At 37.3% G+C, this 26512-nt stretch overlaps 1 protein-coding gene across 2 annotated transcripts in view; it reads right to left on the minus strand.

Annotated features, from left to right (window-relative positions):
* Positions 1 to 26286, minus strand: part of CD99 (CD99 molecule (Xg blood group)) — a 64938-nt gene extending 38652 nt beyond the window's left edge. For both annotated transcript variants that reach the window (XM_043995033.1, XM_043995034.1), the window contains exon 1: positions 25992 to 26286. In XM_043995033.1, the coding sequence (XP_043850968.1) occupies positions 25992 to 26058 (67 nt within the window). In that variant the 5' untranslated portion in view covers positions 26059 to 26286. The remainder of the gene's footprint in view (positions 1 to 25991) is intronic.
* Between the last annotated feature and the right edge of the window lie 226 nt (positions 26287 to 26512).

Here is a 26512-nt window from a genome sequence, read left to right on the forward strand (position 1 = left end):
GAAGAGTACATTCTAAGCAAGGCAGTCATTTAGCAATTAAGAATGGATTTTAAACAAATTTTAAAGTAATTTAAAATTGCTTAATAAGACCAGGCATGATAAAGCTTAAAATATGGTTTAACATTTACAACAATACCCTTAGTGTATTTGCATTATAAATTCCCCAAAAACAAATCACAAAAATTTAATTTGTCTAAACCATTACTCAAGCCACTTTCTGGCCCTCAACAAAGAACAACAAAAAAGCATACTACGGTTATCCCTTCCATATCACAGGGGTTAGGGACACAGTGCCCCTGAGATCTGGAAAATCCGTGTAAAAATTTTTGGCCCTCCCTTTGTATTAGAGAAGAAGTCTGATTTTTTCTTTTTCTTTTATGGGGTGTTTACAGTAATTTATTGTAAAATTTGGGTTAAGTATTTGGTCTTAGGCTCTGTGTCTGCTGCCCTTCTGTGTCATCTGTAGCTTCTACAAAACTCCCCCCAAATTTCCATTTAATTTTTTATGTCAACTCAAGATATAGCCAAAACTGGGATGGGGAACATCATGATACAGAAGATGCATATGGATATTCCCATCTATAAAGCTCTTCTCATATTCACTCTCAGTATGGTGGATGGCTCTCAACATCTTGAAGGAAGTGAAATGATGGTGGCAGGAAAAAGCCAGTTCATCCTATTCTTTTAAATCTATAGGTTAACATAACCACCACTAAACTGTCAGCTGTTCTCAGCTTTGAAGCTCCAGCCTCCTCCATACATCCCTCTCAACTCTCTCATGGCTACATCACAGCTTCCAAATCCCAATCCAAGAAATGCTATGAATAAAAGCTATCTAGAAGACAGATTTTCAAGAGTGGCTATCAGTAGGCTCATGACTGTTTGAGGACACATCCATAAAGGAAAATACCACTTCAAAGGTGTTCTTTGGAGACCTGTGCTAAACACAGGAAAGCCCTATTAGAAATATAAAATGACTATTATTTACCGTATTCATTCATGTCCTTGAAGATGACTGAACATGCTCAAGGTCCCAAGCAGCTATAATGCCAAATTTAAAGGGCAAGCTACTCTAATTATAAATTAGTGACCAATTTGAGTTTGTCTCTGAGAAAGAATTGAGAAACTGCACTTCCCTCCCTTCTTTGCAGTTTTTATAGTGGGTGTATAACATTGTATACAATGTCAGACACAACTGATTTTATTGGTTGTTTTTACTGAAATGCTTTTTCTCCTTTTCTGATTTTTTTTATTATAAGAATGGTACACTGGATAGAGAAAGGAAAAGGATATATATATATATATATATATGGAGAGAGAGAGAGAGAGAGAGATAGTTTTAAATATGTATGATATAACAACAAAAAGTTTCATTTTTTCCAAAGAAATAAATAGCTAATATAAATCAACTAGAACTACAGGGAATCCTCATTTTTGTAGGTGAAGAATTGAAGAGCAGAGAGGTTAAGTGATTTTCCTAAGGACACAGAGTAGCATCTAAGACTGGAACCCTGCTGATGCCCAGGTTATCGCTCTTTCCATTACTCACCATTTGGTACAATATTTAACCAAAAATGATTACTTTAGTGCTCTAAGGATTGTGATTTTGTGGATAAGGGCACTACTTCTATGTTTGCTTAGGAAAACAAAAAACAATATTCCAGTACAAAATGGAGAATGACTAATTTATAGATGGTTGTAGTTGTCTAAGTAATAATACTTATATGGTCACAGACTCAAAGACTTAGAATTATAAAGGATCTCAGAGGCCATTTGTATAATCCCCTCATTTGAAAGATAAGAAAATGGAGGCTCAGAAAGATTAGGGGACTTGACCTAATTCACAAAGATAATAGAGAGGTGGGATTTGAACCCAAGTCCTTTGATTAAAGGGTTTTTTCCCATAGAACTACACTATAGCATTAAAAGGTTTACAAATAAGGTTGATAATATTTCACTATAAAGTTTACAAAATTATTTTCTCACAACAACCTGGTACAATAGCTAACTTAAGTATTACCATAACCATTTTATAAATGAGGAAACTGAGGCTCAGTATATTTAAATGACTTGCCATTTGCTTCACTTATGATTTGAATCCTGATCTCTCCAAACTCCATTTATCCACTGTACCAAGCTATCTCTGACACAGAGATGATTGTAAAAAAATTAAATGGGAGTAAGCAGTGTTGTTATTAATAAAGCAACATTAATATAGTGGTTCAATTCAACAAATATTAAGTGCCTACTCTACATAAAATACTATGCTAAGAAATGAGCAAAGTAAAAAGGTTAAAAAAAGAAAAACATAATATGATTTCTGACCTCATGGATCTTACAATCTTGTGTGAATAAGATATAGACATAAAAAAAAAAAACCACTTTGATACATGAAGGCTATTACCCACGGTAATACAGAAGGGTTTTTAAAAGGTATAAATCAGTGGTACATGAGGTCCAAGGAGGAGAAAGTCACTATGTTTATTAAGTACCAACTATTTTAAAAGGGCAAAAAAAAAATGGTGCAGTGGATAGAGCACTGGGCTTGGAATCAGGAAGGTTCATCTTCATGAGTTTGAATCTAACCTCAGATGCTTACTAGCTGTGTGACCCTGGGCAAGTTGCTTAACCTTGTTTGCCTCAGTTTGCTCATCTATAAAATGAGCTGGAGAAGGAAATGGCAAACCACTCCACTGTCTCTGCCAAGAGAACCCCAAATGGGATCACAGAATCTGAAATGACTGAACAACAACAAAAAGGTACTTTGATAACTTTGGGGGATACAAGAAGGATGAAAAACAACTCTGTACTTGGGAGTTCTCACTCTGAGAGGAGAGATGAAAAAGTACTTTAAATGAGATTACAGATTTAAGGCTAGAGCTGGCAGGCACCTCAGAGTTCATCTGCTTCAACTTCCATATTTTACAGATGAAGATACAGTAACACAGAGAAAGTAAATGGGTGATTTGCAGAGCCAGGATTTAAAATGAGATCCAAAGATCTTTCAAATGTTAAATGTGTGTGTTTATGTGAGTCTTTTTTTTTAATCTTTTAACTTTGCTTGCCCCAATATAGTCCAAATATAGTCAATTTTCTACTTTGTGAATCAGTATGATAAATGTGTTAGAAAAATATTCCTTCCTTTTATCTTAGATTTTACATTTTATATTTGATATCCTTTGTTTATGTAAGACCTTCATTTCCAAATATGTGCCTTCCTCTCCTCTACATGGGGTTGGGGGTGGGGGTGTAAAACCAAGTAATATGGTGGGGCAGCTAGGAGGCGCAGTGGATAGAACACTGGGCCTGGATTCAGGATGATCTGAGTTCAAATCCGGCCTCAGACATTTGACACTTACTAGCTGTGTGACCTTGGGAAAGTAACTAACCCTCATTGCCCTGCCAAAACCAAACCAAACCAAACAAAACAAAACACCAAGTAATATGGCAGCCATGTCTGCAGCATATGAAATATTCCACACCTATATAAAAAAGGAAGAGAAGTATGTTTTCTGAAATCTTCTCCAAGGCCAGGCATGATTGTTGTAATTATAATCTTCAGGTGTTTTTCACCCCATAGTCATCCTTCCTATTTATAGTCTTGTAGTTATTGTGTATTTAAAATATAGTGCCTTTCCTAGGTAAAGAGTTTGGTTGCTGAAAAAAAGGCAGAAAAAAGACTTGTGTATTGAGAACAGATAAAATCTACTTATAAAGAAATAGTGTCTCATATAAAATCTTGAGGCAGATCACTAACTGTCCTGAGGACCTGAGAACAACCCCTCAGATAAATGTACTGAGGGGACCTGTTTGAGAGCAGGGACTGAGGTAATAATAATTCAGGGCATTGTGATCCATCAACTGATTTGTAAGACAACTACTTGTTTTAAGATTGTCATTAGGATAAGCCTAGGAAGGCTTAAGGCCACAATAAGTTTGTTGTTGTTCAGTTTTGTCCAATTCTCCATGACCCCATTTGGGGTTTTCTTGGCAAAGATACTAGAGTGATTTGCCATTTCCTTCTTCAGCTCACTTTTACCAATAAGGAAACAGAAAAGTTAAGTGACTTGCAGGGTCACATAGCTAATAAGTGTCTAAGGCCAGATTTGAACTCACAAAGATGAATTTTCCTGACTCCAGGCCCAGCACTCTACTGAGCCACCTATCTACCCTGCAACCCTACTCTGATGCTTTCTCATGGTTTAGGTAACACAGTGGGATCCCAAAAGGCTTTTCTAGCACAGGACAGTCTATCAAGTGGGAAAATCTTCAAGTACAGGGACTATATGTCTATCATATAGGAATGTAAATCTTTGCAATTTAGATAAGATCATTGAAAAGCTTGACTATAGTGACTCATGAAGCATAGTGCACTAAAGCTTGGAGAGACTGTAATCTTCTTGCTGTCTTTATTCTGACCAGCACTCTTTTGAAAATAGAGAATATCTCATTTATATAGACCTTTACAATTGACAAGAAAATTCCCCCTCACAGTAACAATGTAAATAAAGTATTATAATAATTCCCTCAATTTCCAGATGGGAAAAAACTGAGAAACGAAATGACTTGCCTAAACCATTTACTGACTAGTAAATGATAGAGATGGCACTCAAAACCCAGGTAATTACTTTCAAGATCAAATCCAATTCCAGTGCACAATCCATTCCTGCAAACTGGGGGAAAGGCTATCCATCCATCCATCCCTCCCTCCATCCATCCATCTATACACACACACACACACACACACACATATATATATATGTATATATATATACACATACACATATATGTTTATATATAGTTGAATCCATATAAAATAGACTCCCTTAGAATTTTAAAAATCATTAATAATCCATATTTACATTTACTACATATACCTTTGGTCTTTCTAACTACCCTTTGATCCATGATTGCTTTTTTGAAGAAGAGATATCTTAGTGTGTCTTCCTCTTAGTTGCCAATATATTGTTGGGCCATTTCAACCTGCTGTCAGTTCATGCATTAAGAATGCAAAATTATTTCAGTATTAATCTAAAACCATTAGTGAAATCAATATTCTAGAGGTAAAAAATCAAATCCTAAAGCCAAATATCAATGGATTCTATATTGTTTCTTAAACTTCTACTGTAGCTAATCCTGAACTGACTAGAAAATTTTGAATTTCATCACTGTATTTCTGCCTTTCTCCCAGAGTTGGGACGTACTAATTCCTTACCTGCCCTTTCCCTTCAAAGCATTTTCATATTATTCCATCTACATATTTTTTGCTGGTTTGCTTCCTTTTCTCTCCTTTTGGTTATAATTTCCTTAATGACATGAACTATGTGGTTTTTTTTTTTAAATATATACTCCATCAAAATGATTGATCAACCTTTCAAGATGACAGCATCTTCCCTTGGTAAACTAAACAGTTCCAGCTATTAGTGAATCAATCTCAAAATGGAAGTATTATAGGAAAATATGTGATATAACAGATTAAAAAACATAAATATTTTATAGTATAGAAGTAAGAGCTGGACCTCTGAGTTCCTTAGCATTGGTATGCATCTCAAACTCAGCATGTCTACAACAGAACTCATTACTTTTCTCTACACCACCTACACCTCCTACCTTCTAAACTTCCCTATTATTGTCTGGAGCAACATCATCCTCCTAGTCATTCAGGCTTGCAATTTTGCTGTTATCCTTGATTCCTCACTCTCATTCAGCCCACATATCCAATAAATTGCCATATCTACCATCAAAACATCCCATCCATCTACATATATATCCTCTTCTCTCTAGTGACAGCCACAACCATGATTCAGAATTTCATTACATCTCACATGAACAATTGGAACAGCCTCAAAGCCATTCTCCACTCAGTTGCAAATGGGATTTTTCTAAAGCACAGGTCTGACAAGGTCACAAGCCCTGATCAGTGAGCTCCAAAAGATGTTTATTACCTCCAAGATTAACTATAAACTCTTTTGTCTGGCATTTAAAGTTCTTTATTACCTGGTCCCTCTCTACATTTCCGATTTTGCACATTTTATATTCCTCCAGGAAGCCTATTTTCCAGACTTCTTGCAGTTCCTCAAACACAATGTGCCATTTCCTGTTTCAATACCAGTTCTCTCTCCACTGTGCCATACGTCTTCTCCAAGACTTCATAAGGAACCAAATAAAATAGTTATAATTCAATAGCAGTTACCAGCAGTGGGAGGCTAAATATAATATCATCATTCTAGTCTCAACCACCTTTCCCATACCTTGCTGCTTATGACACTACAACTTTCCTAGAGTGACTTAAACATTGAACCAGAGCCATTTTTCTAACACTTCTGCTGCTTTTTTTTGACACCTCAGTTTGATTGCATGAATAGATAAAAAGGAATCTGACATTTTTTAAAAAAACAGGGGGGGGGTGGTTAAGGAAAGTACGTTCTTAAATATAAACCTTTCTTGAAAAATAAATAAGGATTAGAGATAGGAGGTGTGTTAAAGGTCATGTGGTTCAACTCCTTTCATTTTACAGCTGAGGAAACTAAGACTCAGAGTTTAAATGTCTTGTCCAAGGTCAGAAAGCCAGTCAATAGCAGAACTGAATTAGAATGCAGGTTCTCTCTTACATCCAAACTTCTTTCCACTGCAAATTTCCTCAATGAAAAGCATTAGCATTCACTTTCTAATTGTTACAGTGAGTAGTGGTATTCTGAGAGCCTATAAAATGTGAAAGCACTGGAATGCAGTGCATGAAGTATGCGTGTGTGTGTGTGTGTGTGTGTGTGTGTGTGTATAGAAGACTATAATAATGACTCACAAAGGGTGGAGCAGCCTTGAACTAACTTCTGTGACTCATCCCTGACAAGATACTCTCTGTGGCAGTTTCAGAAGTTCTGAAAACTACTGCTTGGCCATTTTAAGAAGTTCAATGAATACAATGTGAAATCCAAGCAATATATGTTTGGATTTAAAGATGTCTGTATTTAACTGCTCATATCTGAAGATAAATTAAAAAGGACTTCTTGCCAGTACAGATTTTCAAATACTTTTTTCTCCCTCCTCCCCAATTAGTGCCAATTTAAATAGGATAGCATGTCCACTACATAGAAAAGAAAGCCAACACTCGGTAACTACAGATACTAAAATCCTATAGCCATGTTAAAAATCAACACTACCAAGATTTTTTTTTCTTTTGTGTGTATGGGGAGCTATGGGGTGGGTGGGAAGGTTCTGAAGATTCCATTGTAAAATCCCTTCAAAATAAAGAAAACCTTTCCAAATTTCTATTCTCAACTCATATAATTTAAATGTGCCATTTATACTTATATATACTTTATGATACATAGTTTTTTAAAAATAATAATAAACATTTTTAGAGTTTTGAGTTCCGAATTCTATCCATCCTTCACCACCCCTGCCCCTGGAGGCAGTAAGCAATCAGATGATCAGATGTAGCTTATACATGTGCAACTATGTAAAACATTACCATATTTGTCATTTTGTATAAGAAAACTTGAATCAAAGGAAAAAATGAAAAAAAGAAAGTGAAAAATAGCATGCTTCAGTCTGTGTTCAATTAATATCAGTTCTTTTTTTTTTTGGAGGTGTATAGTATGCTTCATGATATATAGTTTGCTAATATTCTCAATTTCTTGTTACTTTGGGTTTTGTTTGTTTGTTTGCAGCGCAATGACTTGCCCAGGGTCACACAGCTAGTAAGTGTCAAGTGTCTGAGGCCAGATTTGAACTCAGGTATTCCTGAATCCAGGGCCTGTGCTTTATCCACTGCACCACCCAGCTGCCCTTTCTTGTTACTTTGAATTTCAGAAATCACCCTTACGTGTCCCAGCAGATTAAAATCCACTGAAGTTTCTAAAAACTATATTTTCTTACCTTTTAAAAATATCATAAACTAGCCTGTCTATACAGTTAATAAAAACTCCTTTGCTCATCAGTTTATTATAATTAAATAGGAGAAAATTACTGAAGGGTTAAACAGGAGATCTCTATTGAAGAGGAGATTTGTGTACTGGACTTTGGAGAAAAGAAGCTGGTCCTAGGTAATGCTTGTATTCTAAGAGCAAGATTACAAATTGAAGAGAAAGGCAAAAGAAGATATAGTGAGAAATGAGAACAGAGAAACTCTGACCCTGGAGTTAGATTCAGATTTAATTAACTGTTACCAGCCCAGGGCACAAATATTGGGAAGTAATATTTCCATGTATACCAACATTTGCAAAAACACAACATAGCACTGTCTTCAGTCATATCCCAAAAGACCACAATGTGTGGATGTTATTCCATGACAATCTGTGTTGCCTTCTGTGTCTTTGTATGTATGGGCCAGCAGGCCCATAAGGAAGGTGGTCCTGGAATCAGGACCCCCATTTAACAGATAATGATAACAGCCAGCGACAACTTAACTGTATGTAATTTGCTGAAGCTTGCAAAGCCTATGAAGCAACAAGCCTGTGAGGCCAGTCATGCCAGTTTTATTATCCCCATTTTAAACACGAATAAACAAAGATTGGAAGACGTAAGTAACTGACTTGCTAAACGGCATGTTTGCAACAGAAGAACGAGGAGTTAGATTCAGATCTTTTGAGCAGCTCAGTGTTCAATTTGCTATGTCATGCCACATCTCGATTTTTTAACTATATCACAAAATCAAAACATACTTCTAAGAATCTTTTTTAATAGAGTTTATACACCCTAGCAGCTGAATCAGGAAATAGTTGAATAACCTACAGTGTTCAGTCTAGAACAGGAAGTCTTACCCTGAGGTCCATAAGGACCTGATTTCAGTGAGTGGCTGAACATGAATGGGAGAAAAAATGTCATTTTAATTTTCATTAATTTCTGTGTTCTGGGCTGGTTTGTAATTCTTCTGGTAGTAGAGGTTTGATATTGGAACAAATTGAGACACTCATAATTCAATCAACAGTTCACTAAAAGACATTTACTTAGCCACATCAGGAGAAGGAATATTCAACAAGAATAGTCATTGAGAACCCCTAGAATGAATGAGAGTTGATTCAACTGAGCAAATTCTCGAATAGAGATCTATCAGCCAAGCATGTGAGGTTCTCAGGGCTGCTTTCTACTCAAGTAAGGAAGTAACATCAACACTGTGAATCTTTAGTTCCTTGAGTCATCAGGAGAAATGTTTCAAATACCTTTTTTTTTTTTTTGCTGGGCAATGAGTGACTTGCCCAGGGTGACACAACTAGTAAGTGTCAAGTGTCTAAGGCCACATTTGAATTCAGGTCCCCCTGAATCCAGGGCTGGTGCTTTATCTACTGCACCACCTAGCTACCCAAATCTCATTCTTTATATTTAGGCCTGATTCAGTTACTCTGGGAGTTCCTTGATGTGATTGATGAGTTTGTGGGCCTCATCTCACTCTTTCCTTTTGGTGACTCCAACCACCAGAAGCCCTCAGTTTTTGCCCTCAGGTTGGTTTCAATTCTGGTGATATCCTTCTGGTAAGCAGGCAGGGAGAGGGGGAATGCCTCTACTGGGATTTCTAGGATTCTGTCAGAGTAATGAGTGAATATGTAGATTGTAGGAAATGTGAGTTAGGAAAACTAGAATTAAAATGCAGCCTCACTTACTGTGTGACCTTAGACAAATCACTTAACTTTTGTCTATCTTAATTTCCTCATCTGTAAAATGGTGATAACAATAACAACTCCTGGGGTGGTTGTGAGAATAAGATAATATTTGTAAAGCACACCACAAACCTGATAGTGCCATATAAATGCTAGCTATTAGTATTATTAACCAGTAATAGTAACAACAACAACAACTATTATTATTATTATTGCCAAGAAGCATCATGACTTAGTGGATGGGGAGCTGGCCTCATATTCAGGTAAACCTGAATTCTAATCTTCTGACATCTCAGAGCTTCAGGCAACTATCAGTAACTAGCAGAACAGATGTCTGTCTGCATTGGCAGAGGGATTTCATCACTAGGATTTCACTATAGTAATAAAAATCCAATGGCTCATCAGAAGAAAATTCTAATGACTAGATAGTGGTGATGCTTGACTCTTGACTCAAAATTCAACACTCTTTCCAACATGTGTAAAGTGAATTGAACATCTTAGAGCATTATCTAAATAGTTAAGGCTTTGCTTGTTTATTTGTTTTAAAGACCAGATTTTAGATTTTATTGCTATAGAGAAATCCCAGTGAGGAAAATCCCTCTACCAATTCATATCTTTTTTGCAAGCTATTGGGAGTCTTAGATAGTATACTGGAGCCCTGAGATGTCAGAGGTGTGAACCCAGATCTTTCTGAATATGAGGTCAGCTCCCCATCCACCAGATCATGGTGCCTCATTTGTTGTTATTATTACTATTATTATCATATGTCACATCAAAGTCAAGCTTCAGTGTCAGGATGTAAGGGATTAATTGAACCTGAAAGGATAACTGAGGCCAACAGGATGCTAGCTAGCTTGAAGACACATGACCTGGACACTAACAAAGTAGGACCAAGAGCATTAAAGTACTCTAGCTCATTGAGGTCATAGTTCAATAGATTTAGTCTCAGGATGGAACCCTGGTAACAATGGCTAATTCTTTCATTTTATAGATAAAGAAACTGAGTCACAGAAAGTGTGATAGGTGGTTGAGGATTATTAATGGTGTCAAAAAGGGCACTAAATTTGTGGTCAGAAGACCTAAGTTAATTTTCAAATCCTGGCTCTGACACTTAGAGCTTCATGACTTTGGGCAAACCATGTAACCCCTTTGGGCATCAGTTTGCTCATCTACAAAATAAAAGGGTTTTGCTAAATGTCTCCAAAGATCCTTTCCAGTTCTAATTCTATAATAATTATATTATAAAACCCATTTGATCATTAAGGGTGGCATAACCCTGAGGAAGCCCCACTGCTTTCCAAAATAACCTTTTAAATACATAAGCTTCTATACTTACATTTTAACATAGAAATCCCAAATACTCCCTTTCTAAGGTGGTCGTATAACCAAAGTCAAAAATAAGATTTCTAAAAATTCGGAGTGAGTACTACAAATAACCTTCTGGACAATTGGAACAAAAGGCATCCTTAGGTAAGAAGAGGGAATAACAAATACTGTCCCATTGAGGAGTAAGAGAGAAGGGAAAGGAATCAGTTATGGGGCATTAACTCCCAGCTCTAATGAGTAGAAAATCGGGGCTACTGCTGGGAAGGCTCCCTTACTCCCTAGACAAACAAACAGACAAACAGACAAACAGACATACACAGACACAGACACACACACACACACACACACACACACACACCAGAGGAAAAAGCTACTGGGTAGCTTCATATTTTAAAGAATTATTCTTAATAATTAAGTGCTAAGGCCAATTATTCCTTCACACTTGACATCTAAGAATCCAGATTCATGGAAGGAGGGAAAAAGTGGAGATAAACATACAAATAACTGCTATATTTTATTTTGGTGAGGCCAGAAAGGGAGAATATAGACTAAAAAAGAACTTGCAAGCAATACCTACATCAAACTTTCAAAGTATTATGTTCAATTAGGAAAGCAGGATAAAAATTATCTGTCAGATTTATGGATAAAGGAAGAGTTAATGATAAAACAAGATTACAGGAGATAAAATGGGTAATTCTGACTACATGAAATTAAAAGGTTTTTGCATGAACAAAACCAATGCAGCGAAAATTAGCAAGAAGGCCAGGAATGGGTGGGTGAGGCGGGGATTTATAGCAAATTTCTATGATAGAGGTCTCATTTCTCAAATATGAGGGAACTGAGCAAAATTTATAAACATAAGAACTATTCTCCAGTTGATAAATGGTGAAAAGACATGAATAAACAGTTTTCAGACCATGGTAAAAAATTATCATAACATTAAAAATGGTCAAAATTACTAAAAATCACTGATAACTAAAGAAATGCAAATTAAAACAACTCTGAGGTACTACCTCACACCCATCAGATGAGTTAATGTGACAGAAAAAGAAAATGACAAATGCTGGAGGGAATATGGAAAAATAGGTACACTAATGTACTATTGGTATAGTTGTGAACTGGTCCACCCATTCTGGAGAACAATTTGGAACTGCCCTAAAGACTGTAAAACTGTACATATACTTTGGCCCAGCTACTAGGTGTGTGTCCAAAAGAGATCAAAGAGAAAGGAAAAGGACCCATTTATATAAAAATAGTTTTTGTTGTGGCAAAAAAAAAAATGGAAATTGAAGCGATGCCTATCAAGTGGGGAATGGCTGAACAAATTGTGGTATATGATTGTAATGGAATACTATTGTGCTATGGTGAAAGGGATAGTTTTAGAAAAACCTCAATATGAACTGATGCAAAGTTAAGTGAGCAGAACCAGGAGAACATTGTACACAGTAACAGCAATATTGTAATGATGATCAACTGTGAAACACTTAGCTACTTTGATCAATACATGATACAAATCAATTCTAAAAGACATAGGATGGAAAATGTCATCCACATCCAGAGAGAGATCCAATGAACCCTCAGTGCAAATTGAAGCAGATTTGGGGCAGCTAGGTGGTGCAGTGGATAGAGCACTGGCCCTGGAATCAGGAGGACCTGAGTTCAAATCCGGCCTCAGATGCTTGACACTTACTAGCTATGTGAGCCTGGGCAAGTCACTTAACCCCAATTGCCTCAGCAAAAAAAATAAAATAAATTGAAGCAGATTTTTTCACTTTCTTTATTCTTGCTTTTTTTGGTAACATATGGAATAAGGAAATATTTTTCATGACCTCACATGTATAATGGGTATGATACTGCTTGCCTCCTTAATGGGTAAGGGAGGGGCTATATGGGGTGAGAAAATTTTGAGCTCAATTTTTTAAAATGATTGTTAAAGGGGGGAAGCATCATATTCTAGCTGGAGAGGACTTTAGGGACTGTTTAATTGAATGTAATAATTTTATAGAGGAGGAAATTGATGCTAAGCAGTGACAAAAATGGACTTTTCCAAGGTCGCAGAGGAATATTCCTTCCTATTTCATTGAAACTGAGATTAAGCTGAAACAACATCAAGTAGAGTCCAAATCTCAAACTTGAATTGTTTGAGCCTTAAGAGACCTCATAGACCAACTTTCATAAACCCATAATATTATACTGGGGGAGGGAGGGACACAGAACAGAAGCCCTGGGTTAATTATCAGAAGAGAAACTAGAACCCGGGGTCTTGACTCCTAGGACATCCTTCTTTCAGCCTGTTGAAATTAGGCCTGCCTTTGGAGGAATTGTGATTGCAAAGCAGCAGTCCTTGTTCTCATTACTCAGGACAAAAATCTGGCCCAAGAGGCACCCACCTTCCAGTGTGTCTTTCAGTTTACCTCTTGACACCAATCATCCTTGCCCAATCTTATTCCCACTACTGGTCAGCAGGAAAATTTTTGAAACCAGGAGTGTTACGCTTTAAGGGACAGAAAATAAAAGGCGCCAATTACAGGGGGAAGAGAGACATTCCTGAGACAGCATGGCCCTCCAGATCCCATTCTAGCCTTATCCAAGAGAAGTCCAGGCTCTTATCACCCCAACCCAGACTACAGAGAATTCCCAGGCCCTGAAGTCATATTTCCTCATACACAAGACCCACCACACTAAACTGAGATATCTGGGAAAGCAAATTTCAGGGAAATCAAAGATCCCTGGGATATGAGAACACAAAAGCAGCTAGCCACCTGGGAATCCACACAGAGGCTATGGCCCTGGCTCCCTTTCTCAGGCTCTTAGCCTCACTGCACTTGAAGGAAGCACTGCCTTCCCATGAACAATGGCTAGTTTCTGCACAGTCTAGCAGCTACCCACATCCCCTCCACAAAAGCAGCAGCCCTGAGAGGCTCACAGAGGGGACCATAGACCAGCCTTCCTCTCCATCTGATAGGGGATAAAGCTCATGTCCAGTCAGCCAGGGTTCTCCCCACAAAAGGTAACTAGATATAAAGTCTACACTGATTTTTCAAGAAATACAGGGAAAAAGTAGTCCTGATTATAGTTCTGTAATAAATAAACTCAAAGCCCCTAAAAGGGGCCTTTATGAAGCTATACATGGCATATTGTAACGATTGGAATGACGCCACCTGCTGGATACTTACTGTAGAAGAGTTCTGCCCATGAAGCGAAGGTCTTTGAGGGCAAGACCAGGAGTCTTTTCTTTGGCGGGAGGAAGTGACGCGGACTAGTGGGAGGAGGAAGGAAGAGACTGGCGCTGACTCTGGGGCTCTTTCCTGAGGACGCTGGCAGAGAAGGGAGCTAGAAATGTGCTCTCCCTTTAATAGATAGGAATCTAGGCCTTTCTCTCTCTCTTTACCAAATTCTTATTCTCCTTAATAAATGCTTAAAAGTCTAACTCTTGCTAAAGCTTATAATTTATTGGCGACCACTCATTAGATATTTTAGACAGTTTAGCTAGAATTTTAGCCCTTAACAGATGGCTGACCACGAAGAGGAAAGCTAAACCTCAGTCTTCTTCTGATCTTCTGGTTGGGTAAGAAATTTCCCCTCCCTCTCCCTTTAACTGCTAAGTACTGGTGTACTGGCTATGTTTTCCTTTAAATTTTTTCGAATGGACCTTTTAAACTCCCTAATTACCCTATTTTTTATTTTAGTCTGTTTAACCAGACAAATGGGAGATAAGATCATGTTAATGCTTTGTTTTTGTGGATTTTCTATTTTTCTTTTTATCTTTGTTAAAAGAGCCAGCAACTAGGGGCGGCTAGGTGGCGCAGTGGATAGAGCACCGACCCTGGAGTCAGGAGTACCTGAGTTCAAATCTGGCCTCAGACACTTAACACTTACTAGCTGTGTGACCCTGGGAAAGTCACTTAACCCCAATTTTGCCTCACTAAAAAAAAATTTAAAAAAAAAAAAAAAGAGCCAGCAACTTACTCACACAAGGAAATATCTCTCCCTCTCCCAACCATGCTTTTTCAGAGAAACCTGAAGAGATTCCTGCAGCTTTTCCCAGTTCTAACACTAATTGTTGCTCTAATTTTGCATGCCTGGAGGCAATGACCCACCCTCTAGAAGCTTTTAATTCCCTAGTGCCTGGAGGCAAAGTAGGAGAAGAGGAATCCAGGCCTGAGTTCAAAATCAAGTCTGATTCAAATTGCTCTGGTCCCTCCCCTCCTCTCCAGACCCCACCCTCTACTCCTCCTATGGCCAAGCCCATAGCTTCCCCTGCCTGGGAAGTCCAGAGATCTGATGTGCATGCTCAACTTTTTCTACCTGCATTTGCAGCTTCAGGCTCAGCCCTTCCCCGGCCTGGCTGTGCTTTTGAGACAATCTTAGAAAACTCTTTAAATTCCAGATATGCTCGTTTTGTTCATAATTTTGCTAACCTGCTTTTGTCTTTAATTAGTAATCTTATAAAGCATTTGTATGGTGAAAAGCCCGACAGACAATATAGAGGGGTTAAAGAAGAAAAACTTAAGCCGAATAAGAATGACAATCATCAACATAGTTCAAGACTCCGCTTCTTTTGCCATGGAAGGGTATATATTTTACAGAAATGTAGAAGTAAACAGCAAGATATTGATATGAGTATTGGGGATTTTAGATATCAGAATCAAAAGTGTTCTGAATTCACTCAGAGTGATAGTATCAGTTCAGAGGTTACATAGGATTTCTGTGCTATTATATATACATTTTGAAATTAATGGTATAGGTTTATTTTCATAGAGATTTTAATGCTTTTGAGATTGTGTCTTATACTTAGTTTCTAAAACAAGGAGAATATTTGTAAAAGCTTTTTATAGTCATGCGATCAAGTTTATATTTTGTAATACTCTTATTAATATTAAGTTCATATTCATTTAGATTTCCCTAGTTTGAATTTCATTGTCTTTTATTATTCCACGTGTATTTTCTTCTATTCATTCATCTATCTAATTTTGAAACATGGTTTTGATTTCATAATACAATGTTAATTCTAGGAGTATTGTGCTCCCATATTCTGAGTTATTTGTTTTTGCTATTTTTTCTCAACTGATTATTTGATCAAACTCTTTAAAGCATTTCCCTGGCAAATTGTTTGCCATGGCAAGTGTAAATTGATTCTAGAAGTATTATTTTTGATAAGCATATTCCAAAAAAAAAAAAGAGAGGAACATTTGTAAAAGTTGTCTTTGAGATTGTGTTGTGCTTTAACTTGTATTTAAATATGTTCAGATTTTTCAAAAAAGTAATTGTATATTAAGTTAAAAAAGGGGTATTATTTGAAATTGTTGCATAATTATATATTGTGTTCTGAGTCAAGATGTATTCACATTTTTTGCAATCATTTATTATCCTCAATTTTTAAATCCATATGAGACTTGGATTATGGGAACTTATCATTTAAGACATTAATTGCCTTTATTCTGAGTTATCAGATGCCAGTTGGCCAAGATGCCATCCAATCACAAGAGGAATACATGCAAGAGCAGACACTGAACTGTCACATGAGGGGAGAAATGCATGAAGTCAAGGTATGGCCGAGGGAACAGCTTTTGACTAATGTTGAGGTTGGATTCTCTTGGTTTAATATTTTATTTTATTTTTCCCCACAATATTGTACAGATGGCTGGAAGTATTCATCCCACCCATCTCACTCCTACACCTGGCTTCTATGCTCCCTCCTATATGCCTGATGCCATGGACATCTCAATCCCATGCATCTGATTAAGTCTGACTCAGTTTCCTCCAATATGTTCGGTGGCATGGACATATATTCCATCCACCTATTTTAAACCTGGCATACTGCATGGGCAGTATATATTGCTCAAGTGTGGGAATGCTCATATCCCATCATTTCTCTGTTCTTTTATGGTAACCCCCATAATTATCTCAGGTGTCATGATAAATACAGTGTTGAATTTGGCCTTAACACCTGTTACCAATTATATTAGATTTTTTAATTTCTCATAATGGCATGAGGATAATTAGGCAGATGATGCAAAAAGTGATAAAACAAAGATAAAAATTATTTTTATTAAGTAATATTGCAGCAATTGTCTTCTCAATTACCCTCCATAAGGGGGGACTATAGTAATATTATAATTTTAAAGAATGTTTCAATTTTTGTTTTATTATATGTTTCACGTGTTAACAACTAAGATTCTGTATTCCCTTAGACATGTTTTTGAGAACTTTCATTGTTTGATTTGATTATTGACAAAGCTATTTTAAAGTTGTGTTAAGCTCAATTTTGTAGGAAGTTTTCCTGGCTGATTACCAGCATCCACACATCAACCCCTGAAAAGACTTCCATTCCATGACTACACCTAGAGGACATCTAAGAAAAGACTTTCAGAGACTTTAAATGAACAGTTTTGATTTGTTGTTTTTGTTGTTTTTTTTTCTCTTTCTGTTATAATATACACCATCTGTAACATGTATTCTCTGCAGAGGCCCTCCCTTTGCAAGACTAATGTCAAAGCGTTGGTTCATGAGGACAAAAAAAATCGCCCCTCTGGACAAAACTTTCCTCTCTTCCTTTTCTATATTGTTGTTCACATATTATTAGTTAGCAATAGTTATTATATTCTTTTTACTGTTCCGTCAAGGAAACATTTTGTTTCTTGAGGAACAACAGGGGGGACTGTAACGATTGGAATGACGCCACCTGCTGGATACTTACTGTAGAAGAGTTCTGCCCATGAAGCGAAGGTCTTTGAGGGCAAGACCAGGAGTCTTTTCTTTGGCGGGAGGAAGTGACGCGGACTAGTGGGAGGAGGAAGGAAGAGACTGGCGCTGACTCTGGGGCTCTTTCCTGAGGACGCTGGCGGAGAAGGGAGCTAGAAATGTGCTCTCCCTTTAATAGATAGGAATCTAGGCCTTTCTCTCTCTCTTTACCAAATTCTTATTCTCCTTAATAAATGCTTAAAAGTCTAACTCTTGCTAAAGCTTGTAATTGATTGGCGACCACTCATTAGATATTTTAGACAGTTTAGCTAGAATTTTAGCCCTTAACAATATTCTAGGCACCGCTTTCTTTGTAACAGCAGTAATCACAATAATGTAACTCCTGACAGAGAGCCCAGAGAAAATTATTATTAAGAAATAAAACCAAACACCACAAGGACAGCTGATTCAGCTGTCTTACCCTAAATGACTTAAGATCCATCCTCAAAATGATGAACAACAGACATTCCTTTGGAAGTCTAACCCTAAACAAGCTTTGATAACACTCTCTTCTGCACCAAGTACAGTTGGCTACATCACACCAAACCTAGATTTGTACATTTTCAGGAAGGGATATATTCTGTTTGTTCTTATATGGCTTTTCCTCATATTAGTTAGGTTCTCTGACTAACCTCAACACAAATGTTTCCATTTATTTGTCATAATTAACCAATATCCTCCACAGCATTTACTCAGGATATAGAATGTCCCCCATCCTTCCCATTTGAGATCTTAAAACTTCCTGTTATTCAAGATGCAGCTCAAGTCTTACCTATTCCTAGCTTTCCCCAATTATGCAGAACTGCATTAATCTGTCCCATGTACTTATGGCCAGTACCAGAAAGGTTAGTGCTTAACTGTTTTCTAGTTGTTTCCTGAGTGTTTACTCCTACTAGGCTTTCAGTACAAATTTATTGTCCCCACACATACAATATATTTTTATTTCAGTGATTCAACAAGTTTGAATAAACTAAATGTCTGTAATGGAATACCATTGTGCCATAAGAAAAGGATGGGTTCAGAGAAACCTAGAAAGACATGAACTTATACAATGAAATGAGGAGAACCAGTACAACAATTTTATATTAGCACTATAAAGACAACAACTTTAAAAAACATAAGATCTCTGATCAATTCTGTGTCCAATCGCAATACCAAGGTACTGATGAAGATCTAGGGTACCCCCCTCCTGGAATAGAGATGATGGATTCAAATTTAGAACAAAATATACATTTTTAGACAGGAAGAATGTGGGAATTTGTTTTACTTGACTATGCATCTTTGTTAGATGAGATTTTGACTTTTCATATCTTCTTTGTGGTCAAGTTTGGATCATTATTACTATACAATCCTTCACATTTGATTATTTTGTTCCTGTTCTTTGCATTTATTTATTTCCATTATTGTAGTCATTCTGTATATTTTTTTCATATTTCTTGCTTCACTTTGCATTAATTCATATGTCTTCTCATGCTTCTCTGTATTTTTTTTTTGTGGGGCAATGAAGGTTAAGTGACTTGCCCAGGGTCACACAGCTAGTAAGTGTCAAGTGTGTGAGGTCAAATTTGAACTCAGGTCCTCCTGAATCCAGGGTCAGTGTTTTATCCACTGCGCCACCTAGCTGCCCCCTCTGTATTCTTAATCAAGAAACAAAGGAGATATTTATACTGTCCATAACATGCCTCATATCATGTTACATTATACTTTTCTGAGCTATTCTTCATAATATAATTGTTGAGTACCAACACTGTATTAAATTCCTCTACCATATCCTATTCCAAACATGTAAACAGTATTCTACTTAGATTTATAAGACAGGGATTTTAAATACTATCTATTCCAACTCTCCTTTGAGAAATGAAGGGCCAGAAAGGTAAAAGTCACACAGTAAGTCAGAGTTAATGGGGGAGGTGTAACAGGAAATTAGCTCTCTTGACAATTAGTTTAGTGCCCTTTCTACTACAACATGATACCTCCTACTTCCTAAAGGCAGGTGGTGGCACAATGGATCAAGCACTGGGCCTGGAAACAGAAAGACCTGAGTTCAAATCTAGTCTCAGATACTCACTAGTGGTGTGGTCCTCAACACAACCCTTTACCTTTGTATGCCTCAGTTACCTCCACTATAAAATGGAGATAATAATAGTACCTTGAAGGGTTGTTGTGAGGAGGAAATGAGGTATTTGCAAAAGTGCCTGCCACATAGTAGGCAGTATATAAATTGGAAAAGAACTCTTGATTTGGAGCAGAAAAACCTGGATTCAAATCCTGACTTCATCACTTACTGTGTGACAATGAAAGAGTTATTTAAACTCTCTAGGTCTGTTTCCTTAACTGTAAATAAGAAGACAGGATTTGATGGATATGAGGCCTTTTCCAACCTTAAATCTATGATCCCATGAACATTACAAATAATGTCACTATTATTATTCATGTTTCTATAGTATTTATCTGACAATGATACTATATTAGTCTCATTTTACAGAGAAAAAACTGAGGCTGAGGGATTAAGTGAACCACATGGACTGCAATTGTCAGAACAAGGATTTAAACCTAGATTTCCTGTCTTCATGTCTAACACTCTTTCCATTACATAGCTGACTCTCAAAAGAAGGAATCTCTTCTACTGACACAGTATCTCTACTATCACTGGACACTCAAACAACCACCACCCTAGTTCAGATGTCCTTTTCTCTACTCACTGGGCCACCACCCTAATTCAATCCTTTATTTCTTGCCTGAAATATCACAATAGCCTCCAAACCGGTCTCCCAAGCTTGTCTCCCTCCATCTCCAATCTGGCTTCTACCTATACATTAGCCCTTTCCTTTTCACAGACTTCATTATCCATTCCAATTTGCCTGTTTGCTGTTCTTTACATTTGACACTCACATCTCCATTTATTTTACACAGGCTGTCTGCCATGCCTGGAATGAACACCTTTTCAATATCTCTAGCTTCCTCCAAAACTCAGCTTATGCCTCATTTACTATACAAGTCCTTCCTTTATCATCTCCAGCAGCTAGTTCCCCCATTACTTTGTTGTTTGGGGTTTTTTGGCAGATAATGAGGGTTAAGTGACTTGCCCAGAGTTACACAGATAGTGTCAAGTGTCTGAGGCCATATTTGAACTCAGGTCTTCCTGAATCCAGGGCCAGTGCTTTATCCATTGTGCCACCTAGCTGTCCCCTTCCCCATTACTTTGTATATACATATATACATGTGTATGCATGTGTATGTTATATACATATGTGTACAAGTTGTCCCCCTATTCTCTTAAAATTTAAGCTTCTTGAGAGAAGGGACTATTTTTTGTTTATCTTTGTATCTCCATTCTCTAGCACAATGCCACAGCAGTGCTTAATAAATAAATGATTTTTATTGACTGGACAAACAATATTTTGGTAAATATTGGTAAATATTAAATTACTGACATAATCGAAAGGCCATCTGACTTATACCATTTACCTTAAAAGACGGTGTTGATAAATTTGTTCTTTGCAAGTAATGATAATATGGTCATTTTAAACTCATATTTATATATCACTTTAAAATTTTAAAATGTCCTGCATTCATTATCTCATTTATTCTTCACAATAAATTTGGGAACAAATACTATAAGTATTATTGTTTCCATTTTTTACAAATGAGGAAATGAACTTAGAAGTTGAGACTTGCTCAAGGGGTCAGAGGCAGGATTAGAATATGGGTCTTCCTAATTCCCAGTCCACCATTCTATTTATTACAATATACATTTTGATAATTTTATGACAGTATAATCTTATTGCAATTGATACACTCTTTGTTCAGTCTTCCCTACATATTTTGATTAACAAGCAACACGTTTAAACAGATGACTGTTCAAATTGCAGTAATAAAAAATGGCATTACTACAGTACAAGGATAGTTTGGGTTGTATAGGTTAAGGAGAATTTCTCTCAGACATGACAATGTTCCATTTCAACTTTAGTGATTTATTCTCTGATATAAAGAGCCTGTTAGTCTATTTTTAGTAAGCATTCCCAAAATTATATGTGCCTTGCACTTCCAAGAGATAAGGATTAATTGGTTAATTCTTTAAGACATAGGTCTATTGAAAAGCTACTCCAACATGTAGAACCTATATGTGATTGCTTACCACCTCAGGGAGGGGGCAGGGGAGGGAGGGAGGGAATGAGAGAGGGATAGAATTTGGAACTCAAAACTTTAAATAAATAATCATTTGAAAAAAAGAAAAGCTATGCCAAAAGACCATTTCTTTTGAGATTCTGTGATTGATGGGAGATGAGATAGCAGAAATCTTAATCTAATTGAGAGAGGAAAAAGGAAGTTATGTTTCCTAACAGGGATACGCTTATATGATTTGTGCAACCAGGAGGATTGATGCACATGACTGATACTGAGTGTTTCAAAGGCATACCTATAGACTGAGAAGTCATTCCTAACTTAAACCTGGATAAAAATTTACTATTATAAAGTCAGTAAAATTGGTTTCCATAAATAATATTGCAGTGTGTGATCTAACATAGGGATTAGAATCTTAAAACATTCCCTTCTAATAGGTGATACACACATGTATATTTGAATCATCTTTGTTTCCTTTAAAGGTTCCCTCAAACCCAAAATAATCTTTTGGGATCTCCTTAATTATATAATAATTCCTATATTTAATCAAGAAAAATTGGTGAAGATTTATCTTATATATGAAACATGTCTAATAAAAAAATCTGGCAGCTAGTCTCCAGGAACTTCCCCCACTCACTCATTGAGAAGTGGTACCAAAAGCATAAGAGTTGCTATTCTATAAAGTTTTAGTTAAAAATTTAGAAAAGTATTAGGACAATAGATAAAAAGCTGGAAGGGAACTTGGAGGGAGACCATCTTGCCCAATCTTCTCATTTTACACATGAGGAAACTGAGACCTAGAGAGTAGAAGTAAATGGCAGAACAAGGATTTGAATTCAGGTCTTATAGGAAAGGTTGGACACTGTACCACACCACTTTATTAGGTAGCTCTTACTCTATGTACAACTTATGTACAACATTTAAAGTTGTTAATAATTAATGGAAAATCTCTGTAACAAGAAGCATCACTTTCCCAAAAGTTTATGGGATGTTACCTTGAAAAATGCATAATGTGGAAAAATAATTTTATAGAGTTATTGATTTTTAAGTTATAAAAGAATATTCATTCTGTATCAGTGATAAAATACTGTCAGAGTTTATATAAATTCTGCATTGCATAAAGCACTAATTGGTCACATTTAACTTAATTCATCTAAATGACAGCCCTCAACTAGAAATTTTGATCTTTATATGAAAGAAAAAGAAAAAAGCACTCTTCCCAAGAAGAAAACAAATACTAAAATACATTTCCAGGATGAAGGTGACCTTATAAAGAAATTAAAGAGGGAGAGGAAAGGAAACGCACCAAGTCAGTGAAAACATGAATTGTTACCACAATCATTAGTGTATATTAATAGTTTAGAGCAAATTATCTGTTGAGTACAATATTTTAAAATCTCTTCTTCCTTTTCAAAAATATAATGGCAATTACATCTTAGGATTTCTCCAGCTTTGCCTGACACAAGAGAGACATTGTTGGAAGAAGATATTAAAAACATGACAAGACTTGATTAAAGTAAGGAAAGCACACAAGAGGGGTCTCATGTTATTAATTAGTTTTTACTTAGTTAACATGTTCTTAAATTGTATAGACAATCTGGTCTAGTCCAAATGACACAGCATAGAAATTGGGTCACATCATTACCAGTGAATCAATAATTGACCCTGGATTGACCGCTTCAAATTCCTATTTTCAGAAGTTTTTCTGATTTTGCAACCAGGAGTATTCTGGTAAATGTTTAACTGGATATCTGTACAGAAGACACAACACACTTTTAAGTTTAATCTGCATTATTATTTTCAAAATCTTAAGTCTAGACAACAGTAAACAAAGCTAGCAATAACAAATAAATTAGAAACAGCAATAAATCAAGTCCTGATTTTGTAGGTTTGCTGATTTCTGAACACTGGTTTCCGCAGGCTGCAGCAAATGCCCTTTTCTTTCTGTAGGCCACCACCCACACACTTAGGAAGACTTACAGTCTACTGCCTACCTACCCCCTACAAAACAAAAACAAAAACAAAACAAACAAATGAACAAAACCATTCACTAATGCTGCCATGAGATCTATTTTGGCAAAACTTGGAAACCTTTTTTTTTTCCCCAAAAAACAGAATCCATGAAAATCTATGATATTCTGGGTTGTTTTTTTTTTTCATTGTTGTTATCCTGTACCATTTGATTCCACATTACTAGAATCCACAACTCAGAAAGGTACAATCAGTACCCTAATCAAATTACATTAGTAGCTAAATAGACTTCTATGAGATAGTCAGATTCTAGTCACCACGTCTAAGTGTTATGGGAAATGATGTTTCCTATTTAAAATATAAATTAGATAATATTTTACTCATTGTAACTTGAGGGTTTCCTGAACCTCAGTCCATCCCTATGTTTTAGAAGGAATAAGGATCCAAGAGATCAAAATGTTTTACACCTCACTCCTTTCTTTATATAAATGTTTCTATTTAAAATATCCAACCACTACTAGAGACACACCCATGAGCAGAAATATTACTTCCTTAAATATCTGTGCTCTGAAGTGATTTATTCTTGGGCACAAGGATAGGATTAAGCACTTCAAAAGTAACATATACCACCAGATATATGAAACACGAAGTGAGAGAATAGTGGATACCATACTGGTTTTACTTTGTTGCAATAATCAATTTCCTTTTAGGACCCAAAGCTGACTAGGAAGGACATTCAAACAAAAGGTGGGGCAGGAAGCTATGAAAAAAATCCTAAAGCTCTTGTGCATCTAGCACCTTCTCTCTTCTTTCCCATCTCCATAAATCTTAAAAAACACCCAACCTTCAACTTAAAATAAAAAGCACACAAAATGAGTACCTCATCTTCTGTGAATTCTTTTTAAAATACTCACTAAAAACATGGTTCCAAGCTTGGACTCCCAATGCTTAAATACCACATGGCTAACATTCCAACAAGAAACTGTGAAAACTTCTATGGAACTTTTCCAAGCTTTACCTTCATTCAGCAGGCAGACACATATTTGAAAGAAACTTAAAAGCCATCTGGATTTTTAAAAACACTACTTGGAAGTATAACACTACTTCCAGAGAAAAAAGAGATTTGCAAAAACCTCATTTATCAAATGTGTGTATCACTTTCTTTATGTATATACATATGTATAGACTCATGCACATACACATATATATGGATGTATGAATATGTATACTATATATGTCCTATATATATTCACATATATTACATAAATATGTATGCTACCTTCCCTTTTTTATTTATTATTTTTTTATTATTATCACTTATTTCTACTTCCAAAACACTAGCTACCAATTCTACCTACCTTATCCATATGCATATCCAAAGGCCATCTTTTAGTAACCACAAGTTGAATCACTAATATCAATGTTTAGCTATTCTGCAATGAATTTTCGTGTAAATGTCTGTTAAACCTTTTTCTACTGCATCCTGGGAGAAAAACATAGTTCTCCTCTTGAAAATAATGGTCTTGTTTACTAAAGAGGCCCACTATCCTTTTTTAGAGTCTCAAGATTTTCATAGTGAAAAAGTAACTAGTTCTGACCAAGGGCCAGGCTACAATTCAGTGGTCCGCTAGCTCATTTAATAACTTCATAGGCAACCAATAAAGACCTAACCAGTTCTTTGCTAAACTTGCCTCCCAGGGATTTTTCCCTAGAGGTAAGTTGTGAGTTACCCGCTGACAAAACTAACTACAAAGAGTATAGAATGCTTACAAGAGGATAGCAAGCCGCATATGGCAAACAGGTTTTCGCACAACCCCTCCCCCTCCCCCTCCCCCCCAAATGCTGATGTATCCTACTCTGTTTAGTAAGGGAGGAAAAACAAGCCTGCTTTCTCCACTTCTCTTTCAGAAGACTGCTCGCAAAACTTAAAGTAGAACCTCACTGATAGCAAGCCCCCTTCTCCCAAGTGGGAGCAGAGGCTCTCCTCCAGCTACTTCGGGCCCCTAGGGGCACTCCACTAGAGGGATCTCCGCACACCCGCCCAAGCCTTCCCAGGATCCCCCCAAGAACTCCCTCCCAGGAGGGCTGCTTTGAGAGAATTCTCCAAGAGAAAAGGGACTGACTGCCCACCGTCCCTGTCTTTAAATCCTCCCCCATCCTAAAGGGCCCTGCTATGACTCCCACACACCCCAACCCTGGCAAAAGATGGAGGTGAGCAAGGCCTCTCACCTCGAGCAGGAGCTAGAGAGCAGACGAGAAGAACAAGCAGAAGGGGCATTGCTAACCAGCGCCCCATGGTCTTCCTGCTCCCTGAAAGTTCACTCAAGTCCTCAGAAGTTTGACAGAGCTGTCTGTGGGCTCACGGGCTCCTTTAGTCTCCCCTGAGATCCGGAGACCGGGACGCGGGGAAGGGGAGGGTGGATGATCCTTCCCCTCTAGAGAGCAAGGGGACGAGGGTGGAGTAGGGAGGGGCACAGGGTGCAGAAGATGACAGCAGCGGGGAGAGTCAGCTAAGTTTCCAGTCTGCCAGCCAAGGGGCGAGGCGCTCCGCCTGCTATTAGTAAGGCTCCCGCTCAGGCTGGGAGAGGACCCACCCAGCCTGCTCCACCAGCCAATCGGGGCCCCGCGAGGGGCGCAGAAGAGGGGTGGCCGCGGCGAGCAGCTGGCGCGGAGCCCCGAGCCGCGCCCTGAAAGGCGCGGCCTCTGCAGCAGTGGGTAACCCCAAACACTCCAGCCTTCCCTCTCCTGGC

This window comes from Dromiciops gliroides, chromosome 3, assembly GCF_019393635.1.
Source record: "Dromiciops gliroides isolate mDroGli1 chromosome 3, mDroGli1.pri, whole genome shotgun sequence".
Taxonomy (NCBI): Eukaryota; Metazoa; Chordata; class Mammalia; order Microbiotheria; family Microbiotheriidae; genus Dromiciops; species Dromiciops gliroides.